This window comes from Pan troglodytes, chromosome 23 (genome assembly GCF_028858775.2).
Source record: "Pan troglodytes isolate AG18354 chromosome 23, NHGRI_mPanTro3-v2.0_pri, whole genome shotgun sequence".
Lineage (NCBI taxonomy): Eukaryota > Metazoa > Chordata > Mammalia > Primates > Hominidae > Pan > Pan troglodytes.
Genome location: NC_086016.1, coordinates 41,939,562 through 41,962,534, shown reverse-complemented (window position 1 = coordinate 41,962,534; position 22,973 = coordinate 41,939,562). Strand labels below are relative to the sequence as shown.

General features: G+C 46.4%; 2 protein-coding genes across 13 annotated transcripts in view; both read right to left on the bottom strand.

Moving 5' to 3' along the window:
- The window catches only part of GRAP2 (GRB2 related adaptor protein 2), a 90,783-nt gene that overhangs the window by 19,147 nt on the left and 48,663 nt on the right, over positions 1 to 22,973 (bottom strand). For 8 of the 12 annotated variants that reach the window (XM_001166508.8, XM_016939207.4, XM_054675911.2 and 5 more), the window contains 3 exons: positions 18,390 to 18,481; positions 9,651 to 9,742; positions 5,396 to 5,515 (listed from right to left, as the gene is read on the bottom strand). In XM_001166508.8, coding sequence (XP_001166508.1) covers positions 5,396 to 5,515; positions 9,651 to 9,742; positions 18,390 to 18,467 — 290 coding nt within the window. In that variant the 5' untranslated portion in view covers positions 18,468 to 18,481. Of the gene's footprint in view, positions 1 to 5,395; positions 5,516 to 5,717; positions 5,796 to 9,650; positions 9,743 to 18,389; positions 18,482 to 22,973 lie in introns of those variants that run through there. The other 4 variants (XM_063808245.1, XM_063808246.1, XM_063808244.1 and 1 more) reach the window with 4 other exon arrangements.
- Positions 738 to 5,470, bottom strand: TMA7B (translation machinery associated 7 homolog B). Its single transcript, XM_054675917.2, has 2 exons — positions 5,396 to 5,470; positions 738 to 1,218 (listed from the first exon to the last, which is right to left on the bottom strand). Exon 2 carries the CDS (start codon positions 1,190 to 1,192, stop codon positions 980 to 982), a length of 213 nt encoding a protein of 70 aa, XP_054531892.1. The 5' UTR covers positions 1,193 to 1,218; positions 5,396 to 5,470; the 3' UTR covers positions 738 to 979.

Below are 22,973 nucleotides of genomic sequence, written 5' to 3'. Positions count from 1 at the left end.
GGTAAGAAGCTACTCTCTTTCCTAAGAAATATGTCACATTTTTTCTCTATGTAATAAGGATCTCTTGATCTTGGTTTATGTTTTGCATAAATAAGGTTACAAAATGTTTTCAGCTTTTAGTGAAATAGCTTTGTATGAAATACAGAGTTTTTGTTTGTTTGTTTGTTTTGTTTTTTTGAGATGGAGTCTCACTCTGTCGCCCAGGCTGGAGTGCAGTGGTGTGATCTCTGCTCACTGCAACCTCCGCCTCCCAGGTTCAAGCGATTCTCCTGTCTCAGCCTCCTGAGGAGCTGGGATTACAGGCACCCACCACCAAGTCTTTAGTAAAGACAGGGTTTCACCATGTTGGTCAGGCTGGTCTTGAAGTCCAGACCTCCGGTGATCCACCTGCCTTGGCCTCCCAAAGTGCTGGGATTACAGGTGTGAGGCACTGCGCCCTGTGAAATGATAGAGTTTTAATTGGCAAGGATGTTGGAGATTGTTTAGCCTTACTTCTCCATTTTACAGATGAGGACACTGAGGCTCACAGAGGTGCAGGGGCTTGGTCAAGGTCACTGCTGAGTAAGGGCTGAGGCCAGAACCCTGAGTCTCTGACTCCAGTCTAGTGAGCTTGGCCTGTCACGCCACCTAAACATGATAACTTCTTTTTTCTTTTTTTTTTTCTTTCAAATGAGTTGGTTTAATTTCAGGTGATACAAAGTTTAGGGTAGAACAACGACCAAAGAGCAGATTCTGGCAAGATTCTGAGCTGGTTTTACTTTAAATTCACAGTTATGGTAGGAATGACTTAGTGAAAACAACTAAAGAGATGATGAGCCACTGGAAGATTTTTTTTTTTTTTTTTTTTTTTTACAAAAGTTTATTCTTAAATGTACAACAGCTCCAAGACAACACTTAATTCCAGCTATAGGTGGCAAAAGATGTTATAGGAGGGAATAGAGAGGTTTAAATACGGATGAAATAAAGGGTCACCATCTCCTTAGGCACAAGGAACAGCTTGCTTTTTGCCAGATTTCTTAATTCCACCTGTGGCCAGGGGCCCCTTCCCCACGACCTTCGCTTTTAGCACCTCGAGTTTCTTCTGCTCCTCTTTTTGTTTCTGCTTGAAAGCCTTCTCTTCCTCGTCCATCTCCTTGGCCTGCTTCTTGGGCTGTTTCAGTGCCTTCTTCTTGCCACCTTCGTGGCCGGACATGGCGCCTGCCACCCCTTCCCCAGACCCTGCCACCGGACGATAACTTCTTTTAGATCAGCACCTTTTGTTGCCAGTCTGGACTCACAAGTGATGGGACACATTCGAACCAGGGCTAGAGAAAATGGATTTTATCCATCTAGGAAGTGTGGGCTGAGCCTTTACCATTAGATCCAGTTTTACTTCATTGCCAAGTCATTCTCTTTTGGATGTAAAGTTTATTTTTCAAACGGACATACATTTATATCTAAAAATAAACTGGCACTAGTGATGCCAATTGCCTGATGTAAAAGAAAGGTCAAGAATTTTAAAGGGTCTCGGAGAGTAAAGATACTTCTGAGATTAAGTGGAGGTTTCTTTTTGAGTCAGAGTCTCGCTCTGTCGCCCAGGCTGGAGTGCAGTGGCGCGATCTCTGCTCACTGCAAGCTCCACCTCCCAGGTTCACGCCATTCTCCTGCCTCAGCCTCCCAAGTAGCTGGGACTACAGGCCCCCGCCACCACGCCCAGCTAATTTTTGTATTTTTAGTAGAGACGGGGTTTCATCGTGTTAGACAGGATGGTCTCGATCTCCTGACCTCATGATCCGCCCACCTCAGCCTCCCAAAGTGCTGGGATTACAGGCGTGAGCCACTGCGCCTGACCATGGAGGTTTCTTAGGGATGGATTTAGGGACCTGTGTTAAGAAGGAGATGGAAATTCTGACCCTCAATCTCATCTTATGTGCTGGGATTTGCTCATAGCTGGGTGAAGCCACAGGTTGTACAAGTGGCCTCTTGCTTGACTGATTTCGGGTGGTAATCAACATATTGCAATCACTTTGTGGTCTTCCCCTTGGTTTTGGCCACCAACAGATACTTTCTTCATTCTAAGACAACATGGATCAACTCAAAGTCATTATCCTTCACATCCGGGTGAGGAGGAGAAAATATTCTTGTGATATTATAATTTTTCATCCACCACCTCAAAGAACTCAGAGTGTGAAACATTGACCCTTTTACTCTCATAAGCTGTAAGGATGGGTGTGAGGGTTGCAGCTAGTTATCTGGGTCTACAAGGAGAAGATGGCCTGACCATTGTCTCAAGCCTGAAGAGGAACAAAGGAAAGGATGTGACTCAGGGCGCTGGACTCCAAAATCTGGTGTTTTAGGCCCTTAACAAATGCTGAGTGATAGAACTACAATTAGCTCTTAATTATCTGTGCCCATGACAGATGTAAAAATAATTAATAATGATTTTGCTTTGGAAAATATTATACTACATTTCTGCAAAGACGTGATAATGATTACGGTAATTGTCACCATAACTAGAAGCTTCATCGCCTGAATATCAGGGGAAGACTTCGGTAGAAGTCAAGGCCTACTGTTTTGTAGAACTCACTTTAATTAAGGAAATATAAACCATAGTTCTGGGTCCGGGCACAGTGGGTAACGCCTGTAATCCTAGCACTTTGGGAGGCTGAGGCGGGTGGATCACATGAGGCCAGGAGTTCAAGACCAGCCTGGCCAACATGACGAAACCCCGTCTCTACTGAAAAAAACCACACACACACAAATTAGCCAGGCGTGGTGGTGCGAACCTATGGTCCCAGCTACTCAGGAGGCCAAGGCACAAGAATTGCTTTGAACCTGGGAGGTGGAGGTTGCAGGGAGCCGAGATTGTGCCACTGCACTCCAGCCTGGGCGACAGAGCGACAGTCTGTCTCAAAAAACCAACAAAACCACAAAAACCATAGTTTCTAGCTGAAAAAGCCAGAGTCATCTTCATGCAAACCAAAGGCCCAAGAGATACCCCTCAGTCTAACAAATTACTTGGTCAAGTTTATGATGGGGTAAAGAGGGGAGGCTTAAGAAATAGATTTGACTTGTAATATATATACATGCATGTTAAATATATGTATAATTGTTTTTTCTAATAATATATGTATATAATATATGTAAATAATTTTTTTCTCTTGAGACAGGGTCTTGCTCTGTCACCCAGGCTAGAGTGCAGTGGCGCGATCGATCTTGGCTCACTGCAACCTCAACCGCCCAGGCTCCAACAATCCTTTCACTTCAGCCTCCCAAGTAGTTGGGACCACAGGCATGCGCCACTGCACTGGGTTAATTTTTTATTTTTAGTAGAGATGAGGTCTCGCTAGTTGCCCCGGCTGGTCTCCAACTCCTTGGCTTAAAGCATTCCTCCCCACTCAGCCTCCCAAAGTGCTGGGATTAGAGGCATGAGCCACCGCGCCCGACCCTGACTTGTAATATATGTTAATGGAGCGAAATTTCATTAATTAAGACCTAACAAGATTAGAATTTGTGATACATCAATATTGGCCTGAACTAAAGTTAACCATTCTCCAAGCTATGAAAATAAAGTTTTTATTGAAGAAAATTAAGAGTTTAAGCAAGATTGCAAGGGCAATGCTAAAGAGACCACTTTAAAGGTATGTATGCATACAAATTGTTGACCTGTTATTTTTAAGTCCTTCCTACCTATCCTTTCAAATATCCATTCTTTCTAAACAGCAAAGTGGCCACAGTTTATTACTTGAGATTGGATTTCTGTCCTTAAAACAAAGCTTTATGCCTTTCAAAATATATTGAATAAACCAGATCGGTATTTCCTGCCAATAACTTGACAGTAAGGTTTTGCTGTACTTCTCCTGATCTGCTAACAGCATTATATTCTTGCAGTTTCACATGTGGTGAAGTCTGATACGTGACTTGCGATCCCCAACATGCTGACCACACACAGTGTGTTCCGAACTGGGCTTCTGAGTTTGGGGCTGTGTAATGTCTACGCGTGGACTGAGTCACTTCCTATGGGGTGCTGCACCTTAGTGAGATTTCGCTGTTACAGTCCTCCCCCACTCCTGGCCCTCTGTTCTGTGGTTTTCGGTCTTGCTGTACTGTACTGTGTTGAAGTAGCCTTTCTTTTTGTTCAGCTGCCAACAACTATACATGTATTTGTTGGGGCTCAGAAAACGACACCCCTTGGCATGCTGAGTGCTTGGAACCAAAGGAGATGGGAAGGTTTCAGAAGCAGCCTTGGAATCAAAGTCTTCCTTTGGCCTTCTCCTGCCCTCCTGTCTCCCACTCCTCTTTCTCCCCCTGAGTGAGTCATAGAAATTAGAATTCCTCTTCCCCACAGTGGGTCAGAGAGACTAGAAGGGTCACTATGGGGGAGGCCAAGGCAGGAGGATTACTCGAGGCCAGGAGTTTGAGATCAGCCCAGGCAACACAGTAAGACCTAGTCTCTACAAAGAAATAAGTTAAAAAAATATTAGCCAGGTGTGGTGGTGTGCACCTGTATCCCCAGTTACTTGAGAGGCTGAGGTGGGAAGATGGCTTGAGCCTGGGACACAGAGGCTGTCGTGAGCGATGATTGCGTCACTGCACTCCAGCCTGGGCAACAGCTGTCTCCAAAAAAAAAAAAAAAAGAAGACTTGGGACAGGCCTTGTTCAGTTTCCCACCTCAGTCTGTTACCTTAGATCAAACCCCCTTTGTCCAATCCCATTTCTACAGGGCTGTCTGTCCTTTGACAAACCTAAGCATAAAAATAGACAGCTTTCCCTGGGTCTTGGGTCTTCATTTCTGAAGGCTTCTGTGTCACACAAGTCTTTGATTAAATAAATGTGTCCACTCTCCTCTTGTTAACCTGTCTTGTAGGAGTGTCAGCTGTGACTCCTCTGATGGGCGAAGAAAGGTGCCACAACTTTTCCGCCCCTGTATATCCTACAGCAGTGACTTGAGATTTCTATTTTTCTCTGACTCTTCTTCAGATATGCATCAATCATAAAAGAAAAGGTTAAGATTTAAACCCCCAGATGGATCTGGACAAGTGGGAGTTCTCCTCCTCCTACCCCTCCTTCCTTCCACAAATACTCACTGAGTGTCTCTCTTTTATGCAAGACACTGTTAAAGGCATAAAGATGAAGTAGAGGAAAATCCTGCCCTTCCAGAAGCACCTGGGCTAGAAGGGGAGGCAGATGGGCGTAGAAATAATTTCAAACACACACCAGTGTTCTAAAGAGTGGTGTGTGCGTGTTTTGGGAAGGCACTGGGAGCAGCAGGTTGTGAAGCTGCTGCCATGCTTGGCCCCTAGGCCACCATGTTTCTGACCATTGGGTCATATTCCAGAGGTCCCTTCATGGCTTCAGCATTCTGTGAGGTTAACAGGCCGAGAAGGGCCAAGGCAGTGTCAGGAATAGTCAGTACCTGACAGAGATGGAGAAGTCCCCTGGGGAGCTCTGGCTGGCCCGGATGATGAAGAAGCCAACCTCCTTGCCCATGAGTAAGTTCTCTGCCTGGTGTCGAGAGAGGCCTTCGTGAAACCATCTGTGGGGGCGAGATCAAACAAGAGGATCAGGATGAGACAGAGGAGTGACAAGAGGGAGACGTGGAGAAGAGGTGACCCAGAGGGAAAGAGGCTGGGGACTCTGTACAGTAGGGAGCAGAGAGAGACCAGATGCTGTTTGAAATCAAACCAGTGCTCCAGGCAGCTTTCAGGAAAGGCGAGGGAGCATTCCCCTTGATTCACCCTCTTTGTTCCTTCTCTCCAGGAGAAGTCTCTCTCCAGCCTGGGAAACGAATCATGGAAATGTGTTGCTGCACCAAAATGGGGCAGTGTGGGAGTGACTCACTGCAGGAAGCAGCCGCCTGCCGGCAGCTGCGGAAGAGATAGACCAGAGCTGCGGGGACAGAGGATGCACTGGGGAGGGAAGGGAAGGCTTCAGGCACTGGAGCCAACCAGGTGCAGCCGGCTGAGCAGGGCCTGGGGTGCTCATGCCTGCACTGAGGTCTCAGTGGCCTAGAGGTTCCTCCCTGGGCATTAAAGGAGAGTTACAGCCCAGGGCGTCACGTTACCTAGGCTGGCATGGAGCACAAGGGGGCTTTGCTCAGTGTGCCTAGCAGAGGCTGCAGTGTTCCTAGGGAGTCCACTGTACATGCTTGGAAATCAGCGAGGCTGGCAGCCGCCAGAGAGCGGCATCTATACAACCAGATCCTGGGCCTGCCCCAAAAATCCAGGCTGGGAAATAATCTTTACTGTGGAAAAGAAGAAACAGGAGAAATTACTCTTTCAGCAGAATGGTCAGGGTGGCAGCCCCTGGAGGTACAGCTGCACACAGCGTGGCATGTATGAAATAGGTCAAACACTTACACAGGGCCAGGGAAGCTGTGGCTGCAGCCTCAAGGCAGGAGGCCAGAGACCTTTCTCCACCACAGACAAGCAAAATGAGTGTCTGCAATCACTCAGCGGCCAAAGGTGGGACTGTGTCACATTGCTTCAAGGTGGCTGCTCTAATTGCTGTCACCAGAAGGCTCATACGCATGTTCCTTTAAGATAAAAGCCCGTCAGGCCTTGGCTTTGGATTCCTTTGTGAGCAATTCTCTGTGCTTTCTAGAATTTGGGAACCTGAGACATAGGTAGCAGGAAGGATGTACTTATTGGAGACTGAGTCCCCCACTGGGACTGAGGGGGAAGTTTGGCTGTGCTCTGAGAGGGCTGAAAGCAGCAGTTTCTGGTGGCCTGGAGATTCTGCCTGAGTATTTGCCACACAATTCTACAGGGCTAAACAAGAGGCCACCACACACACCACTGCCACGTGTGGGAAATGTAATGGGGATGGGAAGAGGAATGGAGTATGCACCACAGCAGCCGTATCGCAAAGGAAACATTTCAGAAGTGAAGGGGATTTAGGAAATACACATTTGTCCTCTGACTGCAATCTGATAGGGGGCTTCTTTCAAGATTTGTAAAAATCACCACACATTGCATATTAGACATGAGTGGTCATGGTTTCAATAATACATATTCGTTCGTTCATTCATTCATTCATTCAACAGCTTTACTGAACATCTAGTACTGTGCTGGGCCCCTCCTGGGCACTGGGGACACAGTAGTGGGCAGAACAGACACACACCCCTGCCTTCAGGGAACTTACATTCTAGTCGAGGGGGACACACACAAAAGAACAAAATAATTAAGATCTGCAGCGTGCCAGATGATGGTAAGTGCTGTGGAGAACATGAAAACTGAGAGGAGAGATGGGGCGCTGTGGGTGGGAGATTAATGTAAGGTATGGTGATGAGAAAGACCTCACTGAAAAGGAGACATTCTAAACCTATAGGGGACTGGGGAGTGGGAGGAACCAACACAAGAGACTGAGGAGGAGAAGCCAGGGCAGTGTGAGGACAACCGGAGGAAGGACGTCCTGGAGCCAAAATGAAAGAGGTGTTCCAGTGGGAGGGGGGATCCCCAGGGCAGGTCATGCTGAGATGACCCCTGGGAGCTACAGCCCATGGGGAACCTGGTGGGAAGGGTCGGGAGATGAGGAGTTGGAAGTAGCAAATACACACACTCCTTTTGAAGAGATGGAGTGGCAAGTGGAAGGGGATTTGGGATTAAGAATTTTCTTGATTTATTTATTTATTTAAATTTTTTTTTTCTTTGAAACAGAGTCTCTCTCTGCTGCCCAGGCTGGAGTGCAGTGATATAATCACGGTCCACCACAGCCTTGAACTCCCAGGCTCAAGCGATCCTCCTGCCTCAGCCTCCCAAGCAGCTGGGACTATAGGCGCATGCCACCACGACCAGCTAATTTTTAAAAATTTTTTGTAGAGATGGGGCTCGCCATGTTGCCCAGGCTGGTCTCAAACTCCTAGCCACAAGTGATCCTCCTACCTCAGCCTCTCAAAGGACTGGGATTACAGGCATCAGCCACCACAAAACCCACCTGGCCTCTGGGTTTGGTTTTGTTTGTTTGTGTTTTGGTAAGTTGGGAGAAATTGCAGCGTGTGTGTTTGCTGACAGGAATGATCCAGCAGAGAGGGAAAGGAGGTTGACGTGGGAGAGAGAGAGGAGAATTTCTGCTAGAAGCAGTGACAGTTCCTTCCAGCCAGCTGCAGGAAAGGCCGACTGTTTGAGCACACTTGCAGGAGGCAGGTGGATGCGGTGGGGGAGGGGGGTCTGGGAGCTTCACTTCTGGTGGCTTTCATTGTTCCAGAGAACCTGGAATCAAGGTCACGGGCTAAGAGTGATGCACGGAGGGGCTGAAGGTTTGAGGAGCAGGTGGGGTATGCAGAGGTCACCTAGCAGATTCCTGGGCAGCATCAAGGGTTCCGTCAAGGTCAGCGGTCATTCTCTTGGTTTGGTGGTCAGTTCAGGTTTACCAAGACTGGTGCTCTTGCACCTTGCTGGAGTCACCAATACTACTGTGGTTTTCTAACAAACTTTTGCTCTTTGAGCTAGACCCTGGTTCTGAGGCAAGATTAGATTTCTATCTAACCCTTGTGGTCAATTCTTGAGACAAACGAAGCCCAATCTCAATTTTTCATTTCCTCTTTAGGAAGAGAATTTCCCCTTCCCCCCGCTGACTTCTCTCACTGGGGTGAGCATGCTTTACTGAAGGCAGGGAGTGTCTGTCGCCCACCGAGTGAAGGGTGAGAGCCTGGTGAGGATGGTTAGGATTAGGAGGTCACAGAGAAGCGCTTAGGAGAGCAGCTCCCGAAGTGGGGTGGCCAATAGCATCCCCTTTGGAATTCTGGGGAACGCCATGATTGAAATCACTATAGATAATTTGAGTTTACAAACTCATTTTATAAAAACTTAAAATAGGCCGGGTGCAGTGGCTCACACCTGTAATCCCAGCACTTTGGGAGGCCGAGGCGGGTGGATCACCTGAGGTCAAGAGTTTGAGACCAGCCTGTCCATCATGGTGAAACCCCATCTCTACTAAAAATACAAAAGTTAGCTGGGTGTGGTGGCATGCACCTGTAATCCCAGCTACTAGGGAGGCTGAGGCAGGAGAATTGCAATGAGCCGAGATCATGCCACTGCACTCCAGCCTGGGCAACAGAGCAAGACTCTGTCTCAAAACAAATAAACAAATGAATAAAAAAACCCAAAAAAACCCAAAACTTAAAATAGGCCAGGCATGGTGGCTCACGCCTGTAATCCCAGCACTTTGGGAGGCTGAGGCGGCAGATCACTTGAGGTCAGGAGTTTGGGACCAGCCTGGCCAACATGGTAAAACCCTGTCTCTACTAAAAATACAAAAACTAGCCTGGCGTGGTGGCATGTGCCTGTAATCCCAGCTACTTGGGAGGCTGAGGTGAGAGGATGGCTTGAGCCAGGAGTTTTAGGCTGCAGTGAGTGGTGATGGAGTCACCGCACTCCAGCCTGGGTGACAGAGGGAGACCCCAACTCCCCCCCCAAAAAAAAAAAGTTAAGAACAACGTAAAATAGCAATACATGCACATGGTGTAAACATCAAAAGGGAATGAAATGAAATGCAAAGTCTCCCTCCTGCCCTGGCCTTCAGCTGCATGCTCTGGAGGCTCTCCGGAGAGAGCTCCAGAGGCAGCCATTTTTGACAATGTCTTGGGTTCCCATGGGTAACTGTAGTGACTGCTGGAAACGTAAGAGGAGGGTGTGTGGGTAGGCCCATCTCAGCAGGCTGCAGATACTTACTCGGGAAACTGGATGTCTATGAAATTCTTGGGCACATATCCTTCCTGGCTCCCAAGCTCCGCCTTAAACCACTCCTCTTGGTTACTTAAAATCTACATGGAAGAAAAGGAAAGACAAAGACATTGGAGGGAGGACACCAAAAAAACAAGAGAAAGGGGCTGCCAGGCAAAGAAGGCCCTTTTGGACTTAGAGGAAAATATGTTAATAAGTTGAAAGAACTCAACAGCTGTTCTAGGATTTACCCCAGGCCTGTGGAGGAGCCGTGGGTTTACCTTTGGAGTCAGCTTCTCCTGACCCCAAGTTATTTCTGTCCACTTGTGCCATCCACTCATGTCACCCCACTGTGGCTTGGCCTCCCAAATTCAGCACTCAAGGACTTCCCTGAATCCCTTTTTCTATTTTGGAAATTCATTTGTCCCAGGTAGCACCTTAAGTTCCTCATCTCAGCAGATGGTGGGAAGGAAGAATGGTTACTCCATGGTGTATTTTTTTTTTTTTCTCTTCCAGGTAACCAGGAAACTTTTCTCTTTTTTTGGTTGTTGTTTTTCGTTTTTTTGAGACAGAGTCTTGCTCTGTCGCCAGGCTGGAGTGCAGTGGCGGGATCTCAGCTCACTGCAACCTCCACCTCCTGGGTTCAAGCGATCCCCCTGCCTCAGCCTCCTGAGTAGCTGGGATTACAGGCATGCGCCACTACACCTGGCTAATTTTTCATATTTTTAGGAGAGACGGGGTTTTACCATATTGGCCGGGACTGTCTTGATCCTTTGACCTAGTGATCCACCTGCCTTGGCCTCCCAAAGTGCTGGGATTACAGGCGTGAGCCATCAGGCCCAGGAAACTTTTCAAAAATTCAATTTGTTATTGTTTTTTAAACAGGCAGATTAAAACTTAAACATCCCAGTGGGGCCAGCTTTGGAAACAGTAACTCTTTGTGTTCACATGCTGTGTATTTCACAGATATTTGGCTGGAACCCAAGATACTTGGGATGCCTTTTCTAAACTTGCTTTTAAAGCCAGATCCCAAGCAAAACCAAAAGTTCTGTCTTGTTACTCTGTGGCCTGACTTTGACTGTGACCCCAAATGTTATTGTCTACCTCAGTTACTCATATTACTCACCAGACTTGACTGTATGTGGCTTCTGGTTTCTCAAAAAATGAGATTCACCATTAAAAGACAAAATATTTGACACCGCCACTGAGAATGTTTTGAAAGTCTGAGGCCAGGTGTGGTGGCTCGCGCCTGTAATCCCAGCACTTTGAGAGGCCGAGGCACATAGATCACTTGAGGCCAGGAGTTCGAGACCAGCCTGTCCATCATGGTGAAATGCCATCTCTACTAAAAATACAAAAAGTAGCCAGGCCTGGTGGCACATGCCTGTAATCCCAGCTACTCGGGAGGCTGAGGCAGGAGAATTGCTTGAACCCAGGAGGCGAGGTTGCAGTGAACCGTGATCTTGCCACTGCACTCCAGCCTGGGCAACAGAGCAAGCCTCTCTCAAAAAAAAATTTTTTTTAAGTCTTTGATATAGACTAGAACAATAATTCTAAATAAGGATAGCAGAGCAAAAGATGGAAAGAACTCTGATAATGTCACTGAACCGCTGAATTAGATGATACCCAGGAGCCTTCCTACTTCTGGACTTTGAGAAATTACAAGTCTTTGTTATTGTTTAAGCCATTTTTAGTTTATGTTTCTTGCTCCTGAAAATATCTTAACTGATAGAAGTGTGATGATAAAGAAGAAAGCAGAAATAGACAGAAAAGGCATCCATATGTAGAGGAGAGACCACTTGCCTTGGAAACGAAAGGAGTTACTGAGGCCAAGTCAGATGGCAATGGACTTCCTCCTTCAGCTCTGAGGAGGTGTGGTGTGTTCTGGGAATGAAATGCCTCCAGGTGGCTGGAACGTAGACTGTGAATATCTTGAAATGTAGGGGGAGCCCTTAAAGGATTTTGAGCAGGGAAGTAACAGTAAGAATTAGAGTTCAGACAGATCTCTGGCTGGGTGCGATGGCTCATGCCTGTAATCCCAGCACTTTAGGAGGCCCAAGTGGACGATCGCTTGAGCCCAGGAGTTTGAGACCAGCCTGGGCAACAAAGCGAGACCTTGTCTCTACGAAAATAAAAATAAAACTTAGCAAGGCATGGTGGAAGTGCACCTGTAGTCCCAGCTACTCAGGAGGCTGAAGCGGGAGGAGGGTGTGAGCCCAGGAGTTAAAGGCTGTAGTGAGCTCTGATTGTACCACTGTACTACAGCCTGGACAACAGAGAGAGACTCTGTCTCTAATTAAGAGAGAGCGAGAGAGCGACAGAGCTCTGTATCAGAGATCAGAATGTGAAGATAGATTGCAAGGCTAAAGTCGGCAGAAAAACTGCAGGAAGATGAGCGCAGGCCTCCAGTCAAGAGATGATAGGGCCTAGGCTAAGAAGAGGTGAGGATATATTTTAGAGAAATTCAGGAAGCAATCAGGCAGGATTTCTTGACCAATCTTGGAAGCTAAGGGAGAGGAGGACTCTGGGATGCCACTGGATTTCTGGCTTGGGAGACTGAGTAGGTGGTGACGGCTTTACAGAAATAGAAGATACATGAGAGGAGGCAGGGCTGAGAAAGGGCTCATGGGCTTCAGATTGCATGCGGGTGACTGTGAGTTGAATTCTTCAACTAAGAAGAAAAGCTCAGGGAGCAGCTGGATATGTCAGTCTGGACCCAGGAGAGAGGCTAAGATTGGGGCTTGGGGTTTCAGAGTCATCAGAAAGTGGGTGGAGTTGAAGTCACAGGGCCCTTGGGCTTCTTTCTCCCAGAAAAGAAGATGGGAAGATAATGGAAAGAACTAAGTGCTTGAGTGGAGATGATGACCTATTTCTAACATCACTCCAAGGTGGAAGGAAGGGGACAGTGTTGTGAGTTGGGAACGAGAAGACCTGGTTTCTATCTTGGCTCCATCACTAGATATGTGATCTTGGCCAAGTCAATCAGCCATTTGAAAAATGGAGATAATAATAGCCACCTAGCACCTCACAGAGCTGATGTGAGGATCAAATGAGCCCTGGTACCTGAAAGTCCTTCAGAAAGTGTAGACTCTTTTCAAAAAATACAATTCCATCAAATGTGGTATTCTTATGAGGGAGGCCTCCAGCTCTGAATAGGACATGGAAGGGTTTATACGTTCTTTAAAGCATTATGTGTGTATGTTTTGAATTTAGTCATTTATTCTGAAGAAATAAAAGTGTGTCCCATATTTGAGTTTGAGATTGCTGAGAACAGAAAACTTTATAGTTTCTAACATCAAATGTGACTGCTGGTGTCACTAAGGACATGTGGGTATGTGTGTGCTGAGGGGGCAAGGGAGGAAGCAGAAAATCTAGGTCAAAAGAACTAGGAAACCCAGCAGCAGTGCCTCGTAGCCACGTAAAAACACAAGAGCACAGTGCACTCCATCCATCGCTTCTGAATTCATGGCATTGGAATTCCTTTCTCCCGTCACATGGGAATGTGGTGTTTGGCCAGGGTAGCAAATGTCACACAGAAAGGGGTAAAAGAGGCCATTTGGAAACTACCTTGTCACCGTAAGAACCACACGTTGAGGCCGGGTGCCATGGCTCACGCCTATAGTCCCAGCACTTTGGGAGGCTGAGGCGGGTGGATCACCTGAGGTCAGGAGTTTGAGACCAGCCTGGCCAACATGGCGAAACCTGATCTCTACCATAAAGACAAAAATTAGCCAGGCATGGTGGTGCATGCCTGTAATCTCAGCTACTTGGGAGGCTGAGCCACGAGAATTGCTTGAACCCAGGAGGCGGAGGTTGCAGTGAGCCGAGATTGTGCCATTGCACTCCAGCCTGGGCAACAGAGCAAGACTCTGTCTCAAAAAAAAAAAAAAAAAAAAAAAAAAAAAGAACCACACACTTTGTACTTCGTCTTCTGACCTGAAAGCAGCTCTGTAATTTTAGTTATCATGCCTCAGACCTCCTCTAGAAACTGAAAGATTATCTCACAATGCCAGCCATTTCTCTCCGCCACCTGGTGCTTGGTCTGCCTAACACTGTGTTTCTAGAGAGGTGAATTTGCAGGCTCTTTACCATGTATAGAAGGTGAGGTTTTTTTTAAAAAAAAAATTCTCATTTTCTGCAAAGAAAAGTATTTGAGGGGAGGGGAGATGGTTTCCTCCTGCCGTTGTGGGCCCAGGGCCCCGCACATCCTGTTCTTCTCATCTCTCCATCTGTTCGGTTCCCCCTATCTCGTGTACCCATCGTGTAAACCTGAGCAAGGCGTTCAGCCTGAACACTTGAAGTTTTACTCTTGACTGTTTCTTAATTCTTATAATGTTCCCTAAGAGATGATTTTTTGGGTTACATGGCCTGAGAATAAGTTAGACGTGGGAAGAGAAGGGCCAAATTACGGCTGGAAGAATTTTTAAATTGGATGAAATTGTAGCTTTTAGAAACATAGCAGAAATCTGAAGTATTGAAGAAATGAATTATGTAGAATTAACTCTTAGTGCTTTTAGGTTGCTATTTTAGCAGGAAGAAATGAGGTCGCATTAGCTGCATTACAGAAGGAGACAGAAATGGACTGGGTCAAGAGATATTTTTCAAAACTACTGGCAAATTTAATGGCAAATTCAAATGTGAGGCTGGTGCTGTGTGTAGCTGCAGGTATGGTAGTTTGTGGCATGAATAGGAAAAAAATCTGATTCCTGAGTTTTCAAATGTTTCCGTCATGGGAGAAGCAGGATCACGTCATTTGGCAGCATTTTCCTGTCCACCATCTTGATCTACATGCCGTGTAGATCACCATCTAGTGAGCACCTGCTGATTGCACTTAGGTGCATGAAATATGGAGATAAATAAGCTGGGGCCTCTGGCCCAGGAAACTGATGGTCTGTTGAAGGGGGGTGGCTGCTCAGACTTTTTTGTACCTTTCTAATGAAAACCTCTGTTTAGTCTTTAGCACAAAAGGCCAAACAAGTCAGAGAATCTCAGAAGCGAATTGCTGGGGTAGTCAGGAGCTGGCTTTGAAAGTATTTGTGAGGATCCTGGGTGTGTTACCCATTGAGGATGGTGGGGGGCAGACATTGCAATCACATGTGGGGAGTCCCAGCCATGGGAACCAATCACCATCCTGTAGACATTCTGTGGGGCTCAGTCAACAAGCCCTCCCCATTTTGCTCTTTACCTGCAATGGACAGAATTTGAAAAGAGGGAGGGGGTTGGCTTTCTGATGGAATTCTAAATGAACAGGAAGAAATGCAATTTAGCAATTCAAGAAATATGTACTGGGCATCTATTTTGGGCCATGACTTGTGTTAGATGCTGTGAAGACACAAAGACGAACCTGGCATTGTGTGCACACGTGCATGACATTGCTCTCAGGGAATGGAGAGGAATTGAAAGTTCATTCATTCGTCAAGTATCAGGGAGTTCTAGGCACAGCTCTTCTAGACATTGAGGCAGACACAGTCCCTGCCCTTGCACAGCTTTGGCTAGTGGAGTAGACAACACATAAACGAACAATTAGGATCCCATGGGGCAAAGGCAGCAATGAGAGGTAGAAATAGAGGGTGCGTGAGACCACAGGGTCATGGCCTGCCTATAAATAGCTGCCATGTGAGGCAAAGTCATAAGTGCCTGGAAATGAGTGAAGTTTATGTGAAATGTTGGGGAGGAGCTGAAGAGGAAGTGATTTGTTTCCCTGGGATGGTAGGGAGTGGAGAGGACCAGCGAGGTTTCCGTGGTAGAGGAGGTCAAGTATGTGTGTGTAGGAGAGGGGAAATCAGAGTATATAGGGGAGAGCCTGAGAAAGGGCGGTGTATACATTGCAGTGCAACCTGGGGGCGCTACATCCACAAAGATGTCTCTGTGTGGGTGTGTGCACACATGTGTACATGTGCATAATGACACTGGACAGTGGTTTGGGGCCAGATGTTTTCGGTCTCAATCAATTGGTAACTGGAAACCCCTGAATGCTTTTGAGCAAGGAAATGATATGATCTGATTTGTCTGGAAAGATCACTCTGGGACTAGTAAGAAGAATGAGTGAAGGAGGAAAAAGACAAGAGGTAATGAGGTCAGTCAAGGAGCTGTGGCAATGATCTGAGCAGTCAGAAGCAGCGGGGATGGATGATCCCGATAATGCGGGCCACCATTTATTGGGCGTCTACGTTGGGCCAGGGTCATCACCTCGAATCCTCTCCACAACCCGGCAAGATGGATACTACCTCCACTTGCTGAGGAAGACACTAAAGCTCAAAGGGGGCAGATGACTGGGCCCCAGTCTCCATGGTTAGTAAGCTGAGATTCAAACTCAGATCCATCTGACTCAAAGTCTATGCTCCTTTTTACTGACTCACACTCCTTTCTGGTGAAGAAGAGACTTGCTTGAGAGATATGAGGAAAAAAATACATTCAGAGCAGAGTTTAGTGCTTAGGAGTCAGACAGAGTTCTGTCCAGGTCCTGGATTGGTCACATGCTAGCTGTGTGACTGTGGACATGTGATTTAATCCCTAGCCTCAGTTTCTCATCTGTGAAATGGAGGGGAAATGAATGCCTACCTCATAGGTTTGCTGAGATGATGAAATCATGCCTGCAAACCACTTAGCTAGATCCTGGCCCTGAACAGGAGCTCAGGGGATGTTGGTTACTGGTCATCAGGATTTGGTAAAGGAGGCATTGATGATAACTGGGGCTTCTAGCTTGTGACTGACCTAGGATAATAATTAGAACATGGAAAGAAGAGTGGCTTGGGTGGAAATGGGGGTGAGATGGGCATGGGGGTTTGAGTGATTCTGGGCATCCTGAGTTAGGGGCTGGAGTTCATGTGGGGACATCCAGCAGACAATTGGAAGTCTGGGTCTGGAGTTCAAGAGCAAGGCCAGAGCTAGAACACGAGCCACAGACTTGAGGGTTTTTGGCACAGAGGTGATAGTTGCAGCTGAAGAAGTGGATGAGGTGGCTCAGAGTGAGAAGAAAAATCAGAAAGCCAAAGGCAGCACCTTCAGGGAAGTGTATATTTCAGGATCAAGAGAGGAAAAAGAATGCTTGGAAATGAGACCTGTAGGAGTGGTCAGGAAGGGAGGAGAAGAACCCGGAGAGGGTGGTGCTGCCAAAGCCAGGGAGAAAGGGGCTTCCAGGAGAGGACCAGTTAGCAGCGTCAATCCCACAGACATTTCCATAGGGTCATTATACTACACATTAAGGAGATCACTGGTGAACTTCAAGAGAATGTTGCAGGGAGGGTAAAAGGCAGATTCCAGAGAGTTGTGGAATGAGTGGGAAGTGAGGAAGTGAAGCACATCCAGCGTAGAGAATTCTTCCCAGTATTAGCAACAAAGGGGAGGAGGAAAGAAATCAGGAGCTGGATTGGGAAGCAGAGTTGAGCAAAGTTTTTTTTTTTTTTTCTTTCCTTTTTCCTTTTCTGAGGAATAGAGAAAACTTAAGATACCAGGTTCTCTTTGTAATGGAAGATGAGGGTGGAAGTTGGTACAAGGATGGTCTCCAGTGGATGACAGTCACATGATCACAGTGCCCCACAGAGAAGGCAGGAACTTCTCACTGCATGGCAAGTCCCTCCAGGAGCTTCGTAAGACCCCAAAGCAGTGACAGACAGGTTTTCCTGGGTCAGGAGGCCCAACTCATATTTTAAGTTTGTGAAGGCCTACGCTTTGCCACTATGTTACTAGATCTTGAAAGTTGAGAGCAGTTAGAAGGCTACCTAATGGGCATGTTCATATTCCAAAAGAAGCCATTCTGTGGTGTTTTGTGCTCCTCAGACACTTTCAATGTCACCCTCTCACATGCTGACAAGGTTCTTTGTATAACAAACATAATTCTCGGTGGTGAGACACTAATGGCCTCAGTGTTGTTGGGCGTCCGAGAAGGCTCATCGGGACTGCTGAGGACCAGGGATCAGGCTATCTGAGGACCAGGGATCAGGCTATCTGAGGACCAGGGATCAGGCTATCTGAGGGTGCTCTGAGGTCAGGCAGAGGGGGTCTGGCTCCACACACTCCCAAATGCCCTTTTGAAGGGCTTATGCTCTTTTGCAAACAAACAAAACAAAACAAAAACCCAAGGGCTAAGATGCAGAGTCTGAAAGTATGGTGCATGAATGTGGGAGAAGTCCAAGGCCACTTCAGCTCAGCAAGTGGCCACTACAACTCAAGTGCAGGATGAGGACAAGCTTTAAAAAGCCCCTGAGTGGCCAGGTGTGCATGGCCTTTGTTGAGCCATGTCCTCTGTGGCTGACTTTCCCAAGCTGTCTCCACCCACAACCTCTCCTCCTGAGTTCCAGCTCTGCTGAGCCTGGCGCTGCTCCCTGCATTCAGCATGGGCTTGCACATCTCTGAGCTTTAGCTAAAAGCCCAAGTCACCTTCAGTGCATTCCTGACGTTCACATTGCACACACTCCTACAACCCCCATCTTTCAAGATGGAATCACTTGTTCCCTCACCTGTGCTCCCTGAGAACTTAGCCAAGAACATCTGTAACAGCCCTTTGGGTGGATGTGTTCCCCTCTCCAGACTACGAACCTCCCAGGACAAGGATGGTGGCTTATGCCGACTGTATTTCCATCACCCGGCCTGGTTGGTGTCTGGTATAAGGGTGCACAAAGGGAATCAAGGTGAACTTCTCTTTTTAAAAGGAACCACATGCAGTTCTTAAGAGACAAAGGCAGGGACTGTCAGATTACTGAGTAACTGAAACTCCCTACTGCTCCCCTGGGGCCCCACGTCACCTACCTTCAAAACATCTCCAGTGTGAAAGCTCAGTTCATCCTCACCTGAAGCAGTGAAATCAAACTTGGCGACAGCTTCCATGCTGTAACGTGAAGCTGGAAGAGAAATAATGTGGTCATTGTGCCTCTCTGCCAGGGGGAGGGCAGCAGAGCCGATGGTGCTTCCTGGTAATCAGCAGTTCCTAGGAGAGTGGGCAGATGGATGTCTCCAGGCCGGAGAGCAAGGCTCAGGCACACAACAAGGGCTTGTGTTTGCAGGAAGAGCTGCCGGAATCTATAGGATCTGGGTCCTGGGATCATTCTCGGAATCCCCAGATGCCAGGAGCAGGAAATGAAGGCCATCCGCAGCCTTTCCCTTCTCCTTTCATCATCCTGGCCTGACACCACTTTTGGGGGCATCTCTGTTTGCAGCTGATAAGGAGGGAAGGCTTGCTATCATCTATAACTTGAGGCCTGAGGGGCTGGAAAGACTATTCTGTAAACACTGTCCCAAGGCTGTCCCTTGGCAGCTATATTTAACCAGACAGTGTTAATTAGACAGATGCCATTTCCTCTTTTACATCTGAATCATTTAAGAGAATTAGACAGCATTGGCCAGTGGGGAACTCAGCTTCCTTCTGCATGGTTTGGGAGTAGAAAGAAGTTTTTGGTCTTTGAGTTGGGAGGCTCAATTGGTCAGATTACTTATTTTATGATATATTATAAACCAAGTACATTTTGGAAATTTTGATTTCAACATTTTTGAATTGAGTTAAAATAGTGGCCCCCTTCTTGTAATGCACGAGACCCATGTAAAGATAAATGAGTCGGCCTATGTAATACATTTAGTATGAACTAGAGCTGTGCTTTAGGAGGCAGCGGGGATGTAATGGTAAGACAGCTGGCTCCAATCCCAGTTTTGTTGGTAGATAGCTGTAGACTCTTGGGCAAGTAATTAAACCCTTGGGAGTCTCCGTTTCCTCATCTATAAAATGGTGATCATAATATTCAATTAATAAAGTTGTAAGGTTAAATCAAATTATAGATGCAGGCCGGGCGCTGTGGCTCATGCCTGTAATCCCAGCCCTTTGGGAGGTCGAGGCGGGCAGATCACCTGAGGTCAGGAGTTCAAGACCATCCTGGCCAACATGGCAAAACCCTGTCTCTACTAAAAATACAAAAATTAGCTGGGTGCTGTGGCACGTGCCTGTAATCCCGCTACTTGGGAGGCTGAGGCAGGATAATCGCTTGAACCTGGGAGGCAGAGGTTGCAGTGAGCCAAAATCATGCCACTGTACTCCAGCCTGGGTGACAGAGCAAGACTCTGTCTCAAAAACAAAACAAAACAAAACAAAAAAATTATAGATGCAAAGTATTACACCAGATAAAGCTAAATAGTATTTACGTTTTAAAATAATTTTATGGAATGAATTTTTCCCCAGCAAAGGTAGCCTGACCAAAATCAGCACAAGTTTTCTTTCCTCACTCCATCTCCTATGAACTTTTCTCATTGAAATTTGAGAACTAATCTCCATGACTATCAAATCCTGTGATTCTCTGCTAAGACAGCTTAACTGTCAGGACAATCTTGAAAGCTGTTATTTTCTTGTTGATCAAAATTTCCCTAAGTTTCAAACCCTTTAGGGTAGAAAATAAATACTCTCCAACCTAATAGACTTTCAGCGACCAGTCAACTGGGACCACATTTGTCCTCTCAGTGGGAATTCCTACCCAAGTTAACAAGATTTGGGTAAATAAGGAAGGTGGCTGCCAGTGAGAGGGTGAAACGCCAGGAGATCAGAGGATTAAAGCCGACTGCAACAGGGTGATAGCAAGGGGCTCATTTCTCTGATTCTCCACAATTGTTCAATCTTTCGAAGGTAATTTATAGAGATGACTATTACCCATTCAAAGGTAGATGTTAAGCAAAAAATAGACCAGGAGCCAAAGTAAAATGTCACAGTTAACTCTCTGAGTCAAAACGTACTTCCAAACAACACCATCACAAATATACTTTTTGTACACTTTCTTCAAGATCCATCTATCGAAGGCAAATTAAAATTGTTGTGACCTAGGACGACCCACTCAACAGGAAGGAGTATTCTGCCCTCCTAAGTTAATGCTAAATGCCTTTGCTGATTTGATTCACCCCATCATTTTAACACACAAGGCTTCTTCTAATTAAGGCCTTGCCTCTAGTTTGCAGAGAGACATGACTTCTGTGGGTCATCCTCATGGTATCAACAGTAGACAGTGGTCGCCTCGTGGGATCAAGTGTCAGGTGAATGGTCCTGAAGACCAAGGTCCCATTTCTATGCAAATTCACCTTAATAAGCAGGATGGAGACAAGGGAAGGGCAAATGCTAAACATATTAGAAAGTTACATAAATTAGAAATGAAAAAATATCCCAGGCAAGCTCTAGATACGACCTTGATTTGGGGAAGATCTTTCCAACATGACATGTAACTCAGCTCAGGCTTGGGCACTGGGTCCAGGCTGGCTGTAAATCACTTCAGTGAGAAGTGAGAAGGCCGAGGCAGAAGTAAAATTGCTTCTGAATAGCAGCACTTTCCTCTGCCTTCCCCCAGGAGGTAGGCGGTATGGCAAAGCCAACGACACAGCCATGTCACAGAGCTCCCCAGCTTGTAATATTAATCCTGGCTCAAAAAACCCAACTAAACAGGCCCACTCTTTATAAAATCGCTTTGAAAAAATTTGTTTGCTCCCATTTCCATTTGTGAGATGAAATCTGCCCAGCTGCTGTTTGTTCAGGGTGGGGTGGGGTATGTTCTCTTTTTGTTTAAACCACAGGGCTTCAAAAACTCTTCCCTTGAAGCACCCCTAGTAGTAGAGAATAGTAAATATGTCACCCTCATGGGTCGGTTTTCTGTTTGGTCATAAAAATGCATGGAAATGTATATCCCATTCCTCTATATCCATTAGCATTAATTTTGAAAAGTTTAAAAATTACCACCAGGGAAAAAGAAATCTGATTATCCATTTGTTTTATGATCTGTACCTGCCACCACTACATACTGCATTGGAGAAACAACAACAAAAAATATGATGGAGATATAAACTGGGTAGCAACAATTTAGACAGAGTTGTGGGGGGCGGAGTGCAACAGCCTGAATTCAAGAATGCAATGAAGGCTTCTCGCTGCTGTTTTCAATTTCAGCACTTCTGACTTCTGAAAAGAGAGACCCCTCGGCCAGGCACAGTGGCTCACGCCTGTAATCCCAGGAGGCGGGCGGATCATGAGGTCAAGAGATGGAGACCATCCTGGCCAACATGGTGAAAACCCCATCTCTACTAAAAATACAGAAATTAGCTGGGCATGGTGGTGTGTGCCTGTAGTCCCAGCTACTCGGGAGGCTGAGGCAGGAGAATCACTTGAACCCAGGAGGTGGAGGTTGCAGTGAGCCGAGATTGCACCACTGCACTCCAGTCTAGCGACAGAGTGAGACTCCATCTTAAAAAAAAAAAAGAAAGAAAGAAAGAAAAGAGAGACCCCTTTTTAGAGAACCTCACAGACGGATTAAATGTGCTTTCCCTGCCAGTGATGGGCTTTAGAAATGGCTGAAATGCTACCTGCCCATACAGTGTGAGAAGCTGCAGCCTCTAGGGGCAGCCAAACCACCTCCAGCAACAGCCCCCAACCCCCACCCCGCCAACCTGATTGATGATGATGCCATTTGTAGGGCCTCAGTGCTAGCTCTGCTTCTCACCAGCCCTCTGCACCTCTCTCGCTTACCCCTTTAAGAGCTGTCACGCAATAGCCATTAGCAGCATGCAGCGTGGATCTGCTTCACCAGAGGGTAATGCCACACAGGACTGCCCTGAACATGATTTTTTCTGCCCTTGCCTTTCCATGTGAGCTTCTTTTACTACCAAAAAAATCTTAAAAAATATTCAGGCTATATACCAGGAATGCTTGTCTACTTCTAAAATATAGCCACCACAGAGGATGAAAACAAAAGCCATGCTACAGCTCTTTAAAATAACCTCCACTGGAAACCCAGATTATAAGTGGATTTGTTCAGAAACACGTAGTTACCATCAAAATGGCACCCGGCAAGAAACTTCTTGATCAAATTCAGCTCCTCCTAAGTTGGCTATGAATAGCTAAGGTTTCCATTTTATGTATCTCTTACAAAGGGCAATTGCATAACACCACAAAGCTATGTGAAGATTCAGGCTCAGGACCCAGTGAGAGAAGGAGACAGGTCCTAAATTGCTATCACTTCCTATTTTGCTGGGGAGAGCTCTAATCTGAATACTTGCCCCAGTTTATGTTGTAATTCAGATAAGATAATGTCTTGAAATTTTTTAAAAAGAGAGGGAAACATTGCTTTTTACAAGTATTGCTTGTCACATATTTGTCAGGACATCAGCAACAAAATTAATTAATTAGTTCATTAATTTAGAGACAAAGTTTTCCTCTGTTGACCAGGCTGATGTGCAGTGGTGTGATCATAGCTCACTGCCGCTTTGAACTCTTTAGCTCACAGGATTCTCCCACTTCAGCCTCCTGAGTAGCTGGGACCACAGATGTGTGTCATCACATCCAGCTAATTTTTTTTTTTTTTTTGGTAGAGATCGGGGTCT